At 44.3% G+C, this 15,769-nt stretch overlaps 1 protein-coding gene across 12 annotated transcripts in view; it reads left to right on the plus strand.

Annotated features, from left to right (window-relative positions):
• LOC119464288 (myosin-3) overlaps nt 1-15,769 on the plus strand; it is an 80,457-nt gene that overhangs the window by 30,074 nt on the left and 34,614 nt on the right. For all 12 annotated transcript variants that reach the window (XM_037725195.2, XM_037725194.2, XM_049655613.1 and 9 more), the window contains 9 exons: nt 1,989-2,143; nt 3,750-3,796; nt 4,388-4,449; nt 4,844-5,007; nt 5,119-5,156; nt 10,444-10,580; nt 11,655-11,758; nt 12,310-12,424; nt 13,586-13,656. In XM_037725195.2, coding sequence (XP_037581123.1) covers nt 1,989-2,143; nt 3,750-3,796; nt 4,388-4,449; nt 4,844-5,007; nt 5,119-5,156; nt 10,444-10,580; nt 11,655-11,758; nt 12,310-12,424; nt 13,586-13,656 — 893 coding nt within the window. The remainder of the gene's footprint in view (nt 1-1,988; nt 2,144-3,749; nt 3,797-4,387; nt 4,450-4,843; nt 5,008-5,118; nt 5,157-10,443; nt 10,581-11,654; nt 11,759-12,309; nt 12,425-13,585; nt 13,657-15,769) is intronic.

Consider the following 15,769-nt stretch of genomic DNA (forward strand, 5'->3'; position numbering starts at 1 on the left):
TCTCCCAGTACAGCCGTGCAATGTGGAAATGTCCCAGTGCATTGCATTGGTCAAGCAAATGTTTCTAGGATGTACCTCTTGATTTCAGCCTGCATGGCTAGACTGCGAAGAATACAAATTTCTTCACGACATCTATGGTCTCTAGATTTTTGCTTGTGACTGTAAACAGGTATTCCACGGTGTGCACTCGGGGATAAAAAGACGTTTTGTGCAGTGTTGTGTACCGCTATTGATAGCTATTCATGAAATCCACTATTAAACTCCTTCATTCTTTAGTGATTTTTCTTTATTTTGGCAACTACATGTCTCAACAATGCTTCAAAGTTGTAAGTCCACTGCAGAAACAGTTCCAACTTAACCATTCCACATTAGAAGTCAATGGTTGAGGGATGTAAGGTTGTCTCTGTATTTGTGTTTTAAAGCTTGCCAACACAACACCGTTCGTGTGAAATCGCTGGCCACATCCCTGTGGTGGACGTCTGCACAGACATACAGGCAAACACAAAAGACATAGACAGCACAGGTGGCCCCACTTCTGTCCTCCTCTGTGTTTAGTCTGTTCGGGCCTGTGTCTACATTAACCACAACATACCAAGTAGCCAAACACAATTTTAAGGTGCATACATCTGGTGTTGGCTACTACTAGTTTCATATAAAATAACACTGTGCTACAGATGAAACAGTGTCATGAATTGGGAAGTGCTCACTTGTTACGATTTCACATATGCACGCAGAGCTCACGAGATGCAAGCACACAAGTGTCGCAAAATGTGTGTGTGTGTGTGTGCTCATCACTTATTGTGATGAAAACAAACAAGTGCTGGCCCACTCGGATCGTATTGAGTGTAGACCAGCACTACCTGTTAAGAATCGCAGGCCACTGGACATACTCATTAAGGCATTGTAATAGTGCCGGCACTTTCGTTTTTTTCAATGTTAGATGTAGAGGCTTTCGGAAGTATAGTTGTTTATTATGTTATATCAACTCAGTTCTGGCAACTGCTGCACCACCACAGTCCACCACATCGTGGCTGGCCACCATTGTCTCGGCTTGGAAACTTTTGCGACAGGTACAGTTGACTTCCATTAATTCGAATCTTAATGATTCGATCTCGACTGAAGGTCTCGGCCGACGCCAGTACATTTCTATGGGACCAACCTTTTGTCATTTTGATCCAGAAATTAGCCTTCGCCGGATAATGTAAACTTGGCTGATCATCATACACATGCCTGACCTCTGTCGCGACCTGATGTGTTGACTTCAGTAGTGGCAGCATTCATCTCAGCGGTGCTTATGGTACATAGAATGCGTCGCACACGTATCATCTCCTGTCAACGCTAATTTTTGGCCTGCCCTGAAAAAATTTTTAAGTGAAAATGGTAGCTCACAATGAATTATTACAGTATTTACCTGATCTAACGTGCGTCTTTTGTTTTTCCATGAAAATTTGTCCGAAAATTGCTTGGGTGGTGCTATTCGATGGGAAAACAAAGCCGCCTTCACAGCTGTCATATGCTTTACCAAATAACACCAGCGTATTGTGGCAAAGTTGACTTAAAGAAAACCAGCTTTCTTTCTTTTTTTTTTTTTGCATCTTGTTTAATTAAACCAATTTCGTCGGTCCCATCAGGGTCGAATTAGTGGAAGTCGACGGCGGTTTAGGTAGCTGGGTTGATCACGACCGACGGATCTGTCTCAGCAATTATCTCGTTAACATCGTAAATTACACGACCGCTGGCTTCCTGCCCAGCGATATCTTGAGGGCAGGCTTCCATCCCATCGTGTTCTGTGACATTGCGCAAGGTATCCAACGGAGCCACATGATCTACGTCAATCGCGAGGACGTTCTTACGGTTATATAGTATAGTATAGTAGTTTGTGGTGCCTGTGGTAATATGTAGTTGCCGCATTGGAATGCCATGTTCATTGTAATATTGGTTGGCGTAGTTGTTCCTCTGAGTGCCGTTCTGTCCTGCTCTATTCCCAGGATGAAAGGGCCCTGCTGGATGCATGCCTGCGAAAGCTGGCAGAAAGCCTGTGCGCCCAGCTGGACTTGAACAACATGTCAACACTGGCAGTCATCGAGGCCACAGGCAACGCACTGCAGCAACTAATACATGAATGCGGCTCCCTGCGTGACAAGTAATGACTGCAGATCTCATTTCCTGCATGGGGTCACTCGCATAATCTTTCTTGCTTTCCTTGATGTAATATGGCAGTGCACTTAGATACAAGGTTGTAATACAGTGAACAAACACGAGCACTGTTCACTGTGTTATGTCCTTGTATCGAAGTGCGCTGCCATATTTTCATCATGATTAACCAACTAGCCCTCCAGTATGTCTTAATTTTCTTGTCATTTCCTCATTTAAAGGTGCTTAGCATCTTGGTTTTGAGATTGCACAAGACTGTCTTGCCAGCTTTTCACTCCTTGACCCGATTTTGTCTTGCCTTCAGCTCCAGTGTCCATTGCCTCCTGAAGTTCTTGTCACATGTGAATTTTGTTGCGGGGCCATCTCAGCTTTGCCTTGGAATGTCGGCTGTAACGCCAACCATTTGGTGTCAGCGGTGCTCAAATTTCCCAGCTTTACCAAACCTGATCTAACATTTTGAATTACCCTGTGTACCTGGGATAACCCTAGGTAACATTTGAATTCCGAATTTAGTGTTCATTTCCTGGCAAGTTGCACCTATTGTTCATCTGACATCTATTGTGCTGCATCATTGTCATGCATTGTGCTGCTCACTTTCTCTTCTGCATACAGTAGACTTCCATTAATTTGACGTCAACCCGGTGGGACTGATGAAATTGATCTAATTATCTGGCGGGTCGAATTAAACAAGATGCAGGAAAAATGCCCAAAAACACCGCTGATTCATTTGGCAGTGGTTGCCTTATTCTAACACGTCCCCGAATTAAACGTGCACCCACTTTGTATGTGTCCAAAGTAGAATGCTAACTTAGAAATGACATTAAAATTCCTAAAAGTACGAATTTATTGCACACCCGATTTTTTAGCCAGAAATATTGTTTCACAATGGTGATCTGTTCCCTAAAGTTAGCTTCGCCACACGGTATTTTAAGGATACTTCGCCGCAATATGGTTGTGTTATGCGGTAAAGGATACAAACATTGCGAAGGTGGTTTAGGTTTTTTCTTCGATTGCAACACACAGGCAATTTTCGGTCCAATTTAAAAAAAGAAATGCACGTGTTAAAATTGAGTAAATACTGTAACCAGAAATTGTGAGCTACGATTATTGCAAAAAAATATTCTTAGGGCAGGCTGAGAATGGGCTTTTTTGACAAGAAATTTTTTTACATGTGTTCAATGCATTCACTGACCCCTAAGCTCAACTGAGACACACGCTGTCACTGAAGGGGTCGCGATCAGGGTCACCATAGGGGTCAGGGGCATATGTGTTGACTTGTCAAGTCCAAGTTATCCTGCGAAGGTTAATTTTAGGATTGAAATAATGAAAGTTTGGGCTCATAGAAATGCATGGGTGCCGGTCGGAACCTTTGGCCGTAACTTTCGGCTGGGATTGAATTAACCGGACTCGAATTAACGGAAGCCTACTGCATTTGTAAAAGTCTTAGCATGCAACTGTTTGCAACAGCAGTAAGCATTTGCCAGTAGTAAGCACAGCATGCTATAACGACATATTGCAACCACGTAAGCACTGGCATGGCTGCCAAGATTATTGATTTTAGCAGAAACCTCACGAGCCATTTCTTTTTCCTGCAGGGAAGCGCTCAATGACAGCACTATAACAGCGCTGACTGCTGAGAAAGGTACTAAGCCTGTTCCTTGCTCCTTCCACTGAAGCTGACGCTTCTTCCATTGAGCTTCTTAAAATGGTGGCAAAAATGAATCTAAAATATTTGCATTGCGTTAATTTTCTGTAAGAGTCTTATAGCTCAAGGTTTCATTTTAACTTGCTTATCATCTACTCAAGCCACCAGTGCGGCAGATGTTTGCGTCTGGGAAAGAGTTCTTCATTTTAATTTTTGCTAACTGTCTGCTGTGTGCAGGCTCATGTTTTGTAGCAGTCGTGTAATTTACATCATTGGTGGGTTCACAATATTGGGTGCTTCTGCTCGATTCCAAGTGTTTCCCTCAAGCAGTCTTGTTTTCCGCAACTACTGTGCAGTGTTAACACCTGCACACATCAATGGCTGTTAGCAATTCAGTGGACATTAACTTTAAAGGCTTCAGTGGCCACTGAGAGTGCCTGTGTGCGGCGATAGTTTTTGCTAGACGTCAAGTGCAACATAATTGACGAATGCCAAATCCTGGGGAAGAGAGTTGAGCGTTCATCTGGCTGCCTGTCTGGTAAGGTTTGTGAAATCATGCGCTCAAATGACCAGTGCCATTTCTTCCAGATGCTTTGGCGGCTGAGAAACAGGCCTTAGGAGAGAAGCTCAAGGACTTACATGAGCTCCAGGTGAGGACTGTTTTGCTTTAACAAGCACACACTTTCGCACTCTTTTTCATTAACCTTGTAAAGAGAACTTTTGCTCAGTAGCTATCAATAATATACACTCATCAGAGGATCGGATAACAAATTTTTCATCCAGGAATGCCAGTTGTGAACACGAATATAGTGCTAATAACGATATTTAATTCAATAATGAGTTCTCAAAGTTCTCTCAAACGTTTTCACGGGATACCAGGGGCTTCTTGTGATCGCATAGCATTCTCTAAATGTACCCATCAATCGAGAACTCATAACTGTTATTTGCAGTATGCCCTGGGGTCTGGGGATTTCCTTTTTTTTTTTTTTCTCTTCCCGAATATATTCGCCATTGCTTCAATTGAATTCTTTCTTGGTATTTCAGGAAAATAATCAGCGCCTGGAGGAAGAACTGAAGGTCCAGGCGAATGTCAAGAAAGAGATGATAAAAGATTTCCGAGAAAGCCAGCACAAATTATTGGACTACTTTGAGCAACTGGAACGGGAAACTGCAACGACTTTGTCTACTTTGGACAAACGTTCTTATGAGTGAGTTCTTGTTCCAGTGTTCCTCCCCTTGGCTCTTATTTACTGCCAATGGCTGACAGCTGTTGCCACTTTTATCTTCTCGTTCACTTACAAAATTTGCTTCTTTTCCAGTCTGTTGGCAGGTGCACTTGGGGGGCGATCAGACATCTGTGAGTGCTACTTTTTCATTCCGTGTCTTAAAAAATATTCATGTGCAGTGCTGTCAGATAGGTGATGTCATGTTGTACCACCAACTTGTAGAAGCCGGAACCATTTACTAGAACAAAAGCTTTGTGTTTGGAGTAACCAACACATGCTTGGCAATTTTACATTAAACTTATGATTGCCTTACTGAAAAAAGTCGTCTGTTCATATTACTTTCAAGGCTATGAGTTGTTGCAGAGAGAAGTGCAACATGTCTACACAAAGGAAATAGGTACAATTGCACCCCATCAAAATGAAACCCTGAGACAACAAAATTCTCACCACAAAGAAATATTTTTGCATCCCCGGTGACTGCCCATAAGATTCAATGCATTTTGTATCTCTTGGCAACGAAACATCACTAAACTGCAATCTTACATTAACGAAAGTCTACCAGGACATTAGTCCCTATGTCATCTGCCCGTGTAATGCTAAGACAGTGCAAAAAGAGCTGAAAAGCATTTTCAGCCCACTTAAGTTGCATAATATACCGACCGTCGCAGCAAACTTGCGAAGCCACCACCATTTTTGTTAACAAAAACAGCAAGCGCCGCAAGTGATTGCTGGCCGTGAAAGCATGTCATGGCTACCATCTCGTTTGTTCATCACCTGCTTCAAATTTTGCTGGCAGCATCACCATCAAGCTCTACTGACACGTGAGAATGCTTTTTGCGTAACAAGCACACTGTATGCGCTGTGGCTCGGTGCTTGTTGATTCGTAGTGAGTAAGGAAAATAAGGTGCAGCAAAAACAAGAGACTTTGTAACACACCCCATGAATGAGGTGCCAACGCCGGGCCGAATTCCAAAGCCGACTTATCAGCTTTTAAATGTGCCCCACGAAAGCAAGGACAATTAATAAGGGGCCCTCTGGTGCGCCCGGTAATGCCGGTTGTGGTCCAAGGACCAAGTCAGAGCCCGGAGTTGTCAAAACACAACAAAATATATTCTTCAAATATGGCAGTAACATACACACATGTACACTTCGGCTAGGCACATTGCAACGCAGTTCAGATGGATGCTAACAAAACTCGGGGAAAATAATTAACGACAAGCACCAAGAGTCCAACCCGTACAGTACAGAATGAATAGGAACAGTGTCCTCTCGTATTCACCCGTGCTGGTCATGATCTGGACGATCTCGGCATAGCTGGAGGCAAATCTCGAAGAAGGAACTTTTTCCGGAAATGCAGACACTCAAACTCGTCGATCTGCAGAATGGAGCTTTCTTTTACATTTATATCCATCATAATAAATATAAGACTGCTTATTATCATTATACAGTCGAACCTGGTTATAACCAACTCGATAGTTCCACAAAAAGTGGTCGTTATGTAAGTAGTTAGTTATATATGGACTCGCCCCTAGAAACGCTAGAAAATTAACTGCACTGAAGTTGACATCAGCAGATACTGTTTGGCAGCACTTCGGTCCGTAAACCCGATTTTCAGTGTCATTTTTGTTCCCGGTGTGTTCCCGCACCTAGCTAATAACTTCCGTTCGACGCCGCATTTCGTTCTAAAGAACGAAATGCGGCGTCGTGTGAAGAGGCACTTGCACAGCGCTCTTCAGACTTGTGAATTTCAAGCACTTCAATAATTTCTCTAGTATATTTGTTTTTGTTGCGACTGATAATTTGTGTGCTATCGAGTAAGGTTTTGCAATGGTGGTCTCGGCAATGATAGCTGAGATGGCCAGAAACGGAGTTAAAAACATGATTATTGTGCTCCTTTGGTCGTTTGTTGAGACAGCATCCAGTTTGACCAGTGTATTCGCGGCCGCAGGAAAGAGGAATCTTGTAAACATCTACTGCACACTTGACAAAGTGGTTATTATGGTTGATTCTGCAGTTATTTTTTTCTTTGGGATTGCAGTTAACCTGCCTGCATAAGCGTGACAGCTTATGTGGTGTCGAAAACACAATATCGACGCCAGCACGCCGACCAACTTTCTTGAGATTATGGGACAATGTGTGAATATAAGGGATGACGGTGACTCTCTTCCTGGGGGTGGCAGAATCGGGGTTGCTAGTTTTCTCTTGCTTTTGCAAGCTTCCCGCTACTGACGTCAGTAGACTGCCCGTATAGCCCGATTGCTGAAGCCTCCAGGCCTGTTTCCCGAAACTAGTTTCCATGAAGTGGTGACATGACTTTGAAAGGGAATTTTCGAAGCATAGGCTAACGATTCCTCGCTTGATGAGCTTTGAATGGGCTGAGCTAAAAGGTAAAAGAGCTTTGCGAGCTCTGGGTACATACATCCAGCACAGCTGATGGTTCCTAAAAATGAGAGATCTAAAAACCTAATCGAGTCGGCACCTGGCAGCTCACGGGTCAAGACTAATGGATGAAGACAATCTTCAAACAGCGATAAAGCAAACACGCCAGCTAGTTTCGACAGTGTCGGCGTGAGTATCTAAAAGAACTAAAAAATTATCTACAAACCTAAAGACTTTTTCCACGAAAGACGGAAGGCGTTTGGAAAGTGCACGGCCGTAAGGGGCTAGCAAGATGCCACTCAGGACGGGTGCTTTGCATGAACCGATGCAAACTCCGTCCCTTTGTAGGTACGTCTTCCCGTTCCAAGTAGCGAACGTCGAAATCAAATACGTATCTAAATGTTCAAGAAATGCCCCTATGGTAATGCCAGCGGCATTTTGAAAGGCTACGCTGCCATTCTTGTCAATGCAATCGGAGACAGCAACGGGCACCGCGACGTGAGACAACGAATAATAGAGCTCCTTAATGTCAATGGACAATGGGAAAAACGCTCTGCCGTGCTGATTTCTTAGAAATTCTATAATCTGTCCAGATCCGGTCACTCTAAAAGGAGCATCAATTGTGAGACATTTCAACTGTGTTTGCAAAAACTTCGCAAGTGACGGCTGCCAAGTGTTCGCCTCTGAGACAATCGCACGTAAAGGCCAGTCCACCTTTTGAGTTTTTACAGAGAAAAACATTTCTAGGCTCAAGTTGGCAGTGTTTTTAGTGATGAGGCTAATTTGGGTAGATTTAGTTCCTTGCAAAGCTTTTGTGCTCTTTTTCTAACGATGGAGAGCACCACATCAACACAACACGAAAAGGACCCATCAATAGCCTCTTTAGCTTTGCACATGACAGCAGTCTTAAGCATGACGTCAAATCCCCCTTCTTTGTCGGAGGTGAGTAGAGATAGGGAGTTGCCTCGCAAAAACTGTACAGTACTTCTCAGGGGGAGTTTATACAGTAGAACCCCGCTGTTACGTTTTTCACGGGACCGTAAAAAAAGAACGTAAGAGCCGGGAAACGCAAGCGCCGGGAGACAGGAAAAATTGAGAAATGGGAGTAGTGTTGAACTGCACACAATATTATTTTAATTCTTACGTGTGACAAAAAGTAGTTTCGCCCGACAGCCGAAGTATCTATCGATTGCGATGAGCTATACAAAGTAAGAATAGTAGTTTTATTGTCCGTATAAACTTGTAAACATTCGCTTATTAACTAATTAACAAACATGGTGTCAGCGCCCACAGGCAAACATGAACACATCTCACTCGATGAGCGCGGGCACGCGCTGTCATACGCTGGGGTGAGGAATTTAAGCGCCGCTGCAGAAGCGAGCGAAGTGACCTTCGTGCTGTTGTCTATCACTTCAACGCAAAGAGAACACACAGCACGCACAATGCTACGAGCCGACGACGCACCTACACTGCGTAGACTTTGCCCCCAACGCAGATCGCTTTCAAGATACGGCACGCGCGCCGCCGCGTAGTACGCAGTTGAAGCCAGAGCACAACGCTGCCAGGTATCACTCCCCCCTCGCTCCCTCGCCGGTGCCTTGAGCGCAACGGAAGAAGGCGCACCGCAATCGTCGGCTCACCTCGCACGCTTTCACTCCTACAGCATGCGGCGCGCGGCGACGGCGTTATCGCCTTTGGACTTTATGCGGAACATCTATGAGCCAAAACCAATTTTAGGGCCGCAACGCGTCATAGACACCATCTTTAGATAGCAAACACGGATCTCAAGGGCCATACTTTTGCTGACGGAAACCGAAAATACGTAATAACTGTCGCCCCCGACTCTTTGGGCGGCCAATGCCATCGTCAAGCAACCAAGCCAAGCAACATGAAAAGTCAAAATGGCCGCTCGGGCTGGCGCGGTGTGGCAGTTCGCAACGTATGATGCGGGAACGGTCCCACAGTTGCGACGTAACAGCGGGGTTACCAATGCATTGGGTTCTATGGGAGCTGTGCCGGGATCGGCCGAAAACGACGTAACAGCCAGGAAAACGCAGCACCCGGGAACGTAACAGCGGGGTTCTACTGTATTGGGGCTTTTTGCATCTTAAGAGGACGTCAACGCCTTCTGAGGTACACCTGTTCACTTTAGACTCTGGTGCGCGAAACGACACTTGCCTCACAAGCGACAATAGTTCCAGGGCGCTCTTATTTGACTCAACGGCGAATTTGGGGCCTTGACAAAGAAAACTCCGTACGTGTGTCTGAAGAGTCACAACGTCCAACAAGTGCACTATGGGCGTGCTGCTCACTTTTTGGGTAGCCAGGAGCGAAGCCACATCAGCGTCCGCTGCCACAGATGCTCAGTGTGCTGGTCCACACTGAGCATCCGTGTAGATCGTTACGCTGTCAACCAAAGATGCAACTTTACCAACACGCCCGGTCAGCCACCCTTGCAGAATAACTGGAGCCGATATAATGGGAGTGTACTGTATAGAAAAGCAGGTCTGTTGCGTTACGTCTTCAACTGCAGTCTTGGATGATTCAGGATTTGAAATGAAGGTGGCCGAGACAAACGAGTGATTGCACTCCACCTTGTTATTTATTTTTTTTTTTAAATTTTTTTGGAGTGAAGGACTGATAGTACCGTGTGGTGATTCACTGCAGCGCTTCAAGTTAAAGCGGTGGTCCACATGTGATGATGTAAAGTAAGGCACTGAAAAAACATACTGCTTTAGGCTTTCACTAAAGTAATAAATATCGCTAAAAAAATCATTGGTGGCTACACTATGTAAAAAGAATAAGCTTGTTGTGGTTATTTACCGAACACTATCTTGCAGCCAAAAATTAAAATGAAATGTGTCTCTATATGTACACAATCAGGTGGGATAACTGAATAGTGCTACAAAGGTTATTGGGCATATGGGCTTGTTTAACAAGATATAGCATTGACATTTCCAGTATATTGAGCACATGGAAGCAATAACAGAAGTTGCAGTGCTTTTACATGCTGCTTTGATGTTCATTTACTCTGAACAGCTAACGCAATGTTCCGCTTGAGGCACATAAGCAACAGGGTGTCTGAGCTCGACAACGAATGTGTTCAGAAGGAGATGGAGCTGCAGCGGCTGAACGGAGTGTGTGCAAACAATGCCTCGACTATTGAGGTCCTGAAGGTACGCTTGCTTGTGGGCTGAGTTTACAGTCGTGGGGAATTTGCCTGAATCCACTAGTGTTCTTGCAGGTCTCTTTAACATGTTTCTTTAACATTAGCCTATAAAGTGAGCTTGTATGAGGCGAAGTACCAGGAGATTCATCTACTAGAATATATTGCAGGGTGCTGTGCGTTGATGGCTCTAAGCATGTGTTTCTTCAGAGTTGTCTGTGTGGGCATTTGCTGTATTAAAATACTTCCTAGGCTAAGCCGAATAGGATACTCTGTACCCACAAGATGGCTAGATGGATGAGTTGGGGCATTTAAAATCAAAAGAAAAGAAAAAAAAAAGCAGCACAAAACTTCCGTATGCGGTAGACTCGTGTAAGGGCCACACCCCCAACTTGGCAGCCGAAAATTTGGAAAAAAAGATATTTCCATTGGAGAAGCAATCGCGTTCGGTGCCCTGATGCTGCATGTGCGCATCGGTAAATTTTCACACGCTGCGTACTTCTGCATGCCGATAATAGATGGCGAGACCTGTGATGCAATGGTACATCCGGGGATCCAGGGTGTGCAGTAGACGCAGGCAGCGCCGACACAATTTTGACCAAAAGGTCAAAAGGGCCTCACCTCGTCAAAATTTTGAAAAAAAGTGCCGCCCTTACTCTAGTCTACACAGTAACAAGCACAACCTAACTACCTCAACTAAAAAAGCTACAGCATGGCCTACAGGAAGCAGGGTGTTATGTTTGCAGCCTAGTAATAACTGAAGTTTAGGACATTTGTAGTGTACAGTTATTAAAATCTAAGCAGTGGGACAGTGAAAGAAGTTATGGGGAGTATTTCCACAGAAGCGAGAGTGGTGCAAGTACATTCTCTGGCATCAAGATATTGCAAAAGACACAAAGGTCTTTTAAGATGTATTCATTGTTTCATTACAAAGTGTAAAGCTATATGTTATGGGCGTAAACCTTCTGCTGGTGTAACAGTTGAAATGCATGCTGCAGTGTTGGCAGTGCTTGTTTGTTGTGTTTGCAATGCTGCTGCTCTCAATTTTTTTTCTGGTGTAAAATTTTGTTCCAATTGCCTGCAGGCCGAGAATGAACGTCTGTATGATGGTGTCAACAACTTCGAACAGCTTGCACAAGGAAATGCTGATGACCTAGCAGAAGCACAGAGGGAAATTGCATCACTCAAGTAAGTCCCAATGGTGACTGTGTCATGCCATTTAGTGTCTTGTCACTTTCTGTAATGTCATTGTGTGACTTGGAATTACTCTTGCCAAGATTATTATTAGTGTCACCAACACTAGCTTTTTGTCTCTCGTGGCCTGCCAAAGCAATCTAGATCTAGGAGCCAAAAATTTGAGTCATGCTAACATGTATGATATGCAGACATTAAGATACCTTTCACTGTAGTCACTTTGCATGTTTAGCTGTTGTCATGATTCGTATGTGCCTGAGAAAGAATAGAAACACAGCTTCGTCTGTTCTGTGTGGCTTGCCGAGGCCAGAGAGTCGCTGCTTATTACTTAAATTTGATTTGGGACAACTTCTACTACCTGCAGCTATGCTCACACTTGTCAAAGTAATCTGCTCGCATGTTCAGCTGTTGGCATGGCAGAAGGTATGGCTGTGGCAATGGCGTGCTTAAGCACAAGAGTGCGCTTGAACTTTCATGCTGGCAAGCTTGCACCTGAGCTTGTGCTAATGGCACCACTGCATGCTGTGCTGCGCATATGCCACCAGGGAGGCCCTAGCCGCAGCCGAGATGGAAGCTGTTCCAGTGGAAGAGCGTGAAAAGGCTGCCCTGCTGCTTCTCGAGAAGGAGACGCAGGTTTCCCAGTTGGAAGAGAAGCTGAAGGTAGATGTTGACCGACTTTCGACTTGCTTGCAGAAGGTGCGATTGCATGGTGGCGAGGTGATGGAGTGACGAGATTTGAGACAGGAAACCGAAGCCCATTGTCCTGTGTTTCATGCTTTAAAATTCCTACTTGCTTTGTGACCACAGTTGAGAAGGGAAGATAAGATTATCTTGTAACTCCAGCATCTGTATTTTTGAAGCAGCCGCAGTTGCTTCAGACAATTTTTGAAGGTAAAGTAGTTGTACCATGCTGCCCGTACATCTGTCAGAAGAAAAAGAGCCACTGCTCGCATTATCCCAGCTGACCTAAGATTTCTAGTCAACCTCCGGTTGGCATCCGCATGGCTTAAAAGTTCTGGAAGATAAGGCACTTTTGTTCTCCATGTCCAAGTCTTTATGTATTAGGGCATAGCCAGGACAAGACAGTTGTGCATCTCAGTCCGTGGCTTTGTTTCTGTTGAAAAATGATGTATGCAGGCATCGCTTGTTTCTAAACAGGTGAATAAAACAAGATAATTGTGTGCATTTCAGCTTGCTCTATCCTTGACTGTGTTTTAAAGTTTGCTGTCTTATAGTTGCTACAGTAGTTGAGCAGCACTACCAATGTCAAAGGAGTGCCAGTGTTATTTGCTGAACCTGGTGCTAAGCTTATTTTGCGTGTGCACGTTCACAAGCAGCTAGGTAGTCCTTTGTGATGGACTAATGTATGCCCAGGCCCAAAATTTGAAAGTTGACATATATTTCACTGTTTATGCTGCTGAAATCTCTTTGAGGTAAGCTTGGCACTACGTAGAATTTCGTATTCCCGTGCATTGACTAAAAATTTCTGTGCTGTGAATGAAGGCTTGCATGTTAGAATATTTGGGACGGTTGCTTCTGCAGCACGTTGCTTATGATTAGTACCACATTGTCAGTGGTGCCACTGTCCTGCATGCTACCGCAGATTGTTCTGCATGCTATTGCATGCTTTGATATTGATCAACTTGGAATCATGTAGGCACATGCTACCCTACTTTTTTAGTAGGGTATATACGCCCTACTTTTTTAATGCAGTCATCTGGTTTTTTGCTATTTTTGTATCGTACCTGGATTCATTAACATCTGTGATAATATACTCATTATAAAAGCTAAGATGTGTCAATTTCTGTGGGAAACCACTAGGAGATGGAAGGCGCACTGTCCGAGCTCAGGAAGGAAAAGGAGGCAGCATACCATGCTGCGGAGGTGCTCAGGTCTGTCATGGATCATTTTCTCTTACTGTATTGATTTATTGCATTGTTTGTTTCTTGATTTGTTTGTTTGTTTATTTCCCGAGATCAAAGACGGCACATAAAACAAGATTAGAAAGACGGAGAAAAGCACTTGTCGTCCTTTCAACATTATGTCTCATGTGCTGAATTCTGCGAAAAGTGGTTGTTATATCAGTAGTTCTTTATACAGTAAAACCCCGATGATACGATTCGAGCTGGTACGAATTTCGGTGTGATACGAATTCGTAACATTCCCCGGCCAAAATACATTGCTCACAATACGAAAAAAGTCGGCTTTTACGAACGCGTTGCCGCGCCACTGAGGATCGTACGAAGGCGTGAGCAACAGTGGCGGCGGCTGAGCCATCGGGGCGACCGGCACAGACAAGCCGGAGCAGCGGGATCCATAGTCACCAAGCAACCGGCTACGTTACGCGGCTGCGCAATCTCTCATTGGTCCCCACGTCGAGCAGACCGGACCACATCACAGCCTAGCCTATGCTTAGCGAGAAAGTAGACGAGGACCTCTACAGCAACGACGACCGCAACGCAGACCCGGCGGCCAAAATGCTCCCTGCATTCGACATGCTCAGGCGTTCAGCGGCGTGCGAAAACATTCTTGAGATCACATGCGCGCACTAATACGCCTTTCAGAAGGCGATCGTTGACGATTTTGGCAAGAAGAAAACGTACACAGTTAGTAAAACCCTGTTGATACGCTTTTCAAGGGACCACGAAAAGAAAAAACAAAAATAAAACAGTCGCAGTTTCGCCCGAAAGGTGAAGCAACGATTACGATAGCAAACTAGATGACAGCTGTACGAAGTAAGGATAGTAGTTGTATCGGCCGTATAAATTTGTAGACATTCACTTACTAACATATAAACAAGCACAATGTCACGTGTGCACAGGTAAACATTAACACATCTCGTTCGATGACCGCGGACACTCACTATGGAAACGCTGGCATTAGGAAGCACAACAGCAGCAGTGAGCGAATTGACCTTTGCATAGTCTCTCGCTTCAACGCGAACTAAACGTCGAAAGCACAGCGCATACAAAGCTACTGGCATAGGCACACTTTGTCAACATCGCAGATGGTTTTGACGGTGAGGTCCACGTGGGCGCGCACTTCGCGCACGTCCCAGATCACTTTCAAGATACGGCACCTGCGCGGCTGCGTCGTATCTGCAACGTGCAGGTAGCTTGTTGCAACATGCAAGCTATCTGCACCGCTAAATTTATGTGACCGCTACATTCAAACGCAATGTAAGACGCAGGAACGTTTGGCGATGTATCACAGGGAACTTAATACATGGAAGTCAATGGGATTTAGGTCGGGACCGCAAAAACGCAATGTAGCAGCTGGGAAAACGCAGCAGCGAGGATGGCATCAATGGGGTTCCACTATTACAAATCTTTTCTGGTAAAGATAAATTCATTCTTTCTTGATTCTGTGTGTGTTTTGATGATACGAATTTCGAGTGATACGAATATTTCACGCGACCCCGTGAGATTCGTATCACCGAGATTTTACTGTATATATATATATTTAGCAGCATATCCGTATATATATATATATATATATATATATATATATATACATACATACATACATACATACAGTGCTGCCGCTCCTGTGCCAAACAAGATTTCCTGTGCCGTCCTCATAAAAAAACAAGGTCTTGCACCGAAATTGGCCAAATCAGCAACTCCACAATACCTGTGTAACAGCAGTGGTCTGCAGACGTGCATAGCGTGCATTTACTAAAGTGACTTAATAAATCAAACAGTGGAACCTCGTTGCTACGATTCTACATAATACGTTTATTGCTATGTTTTTTTTCCCCTATAATATGATTTAGTAGTTAGACAATACGTTGGATGATACGATTTTCGAATGGATGTGCTTTATTTTCCAGTTCCTGTGAAGATCGTATCAATGAGATTCCACTTTATACGTCGCCGACCTATAAATAGGCCTCGACGGGGACCACCTAAAGATCCGCGTAATCTAAATTCGCCCAAAATCAAGCGACTTTGTTGTCTGAGTGGTGAAAAAAGTGTGCCGTATTCTCAAATGACCACTTTCGGG

Source organism: Dermacentor silvarum, chromosome 9, assembly GCF_013339745.2.
Source record: "Dermacentor silvarum isolate Dsil-2018 chromosome 9, BIME_Dsil_1.4, whole genome shotgun sequence".
NCBI classification, from domain to species: Eukaryota; Metazoa; Arthropoda; class Arachnida; order Ixodida; family Ixodidae; genus Dermacentor; species Dermacentor silvarum.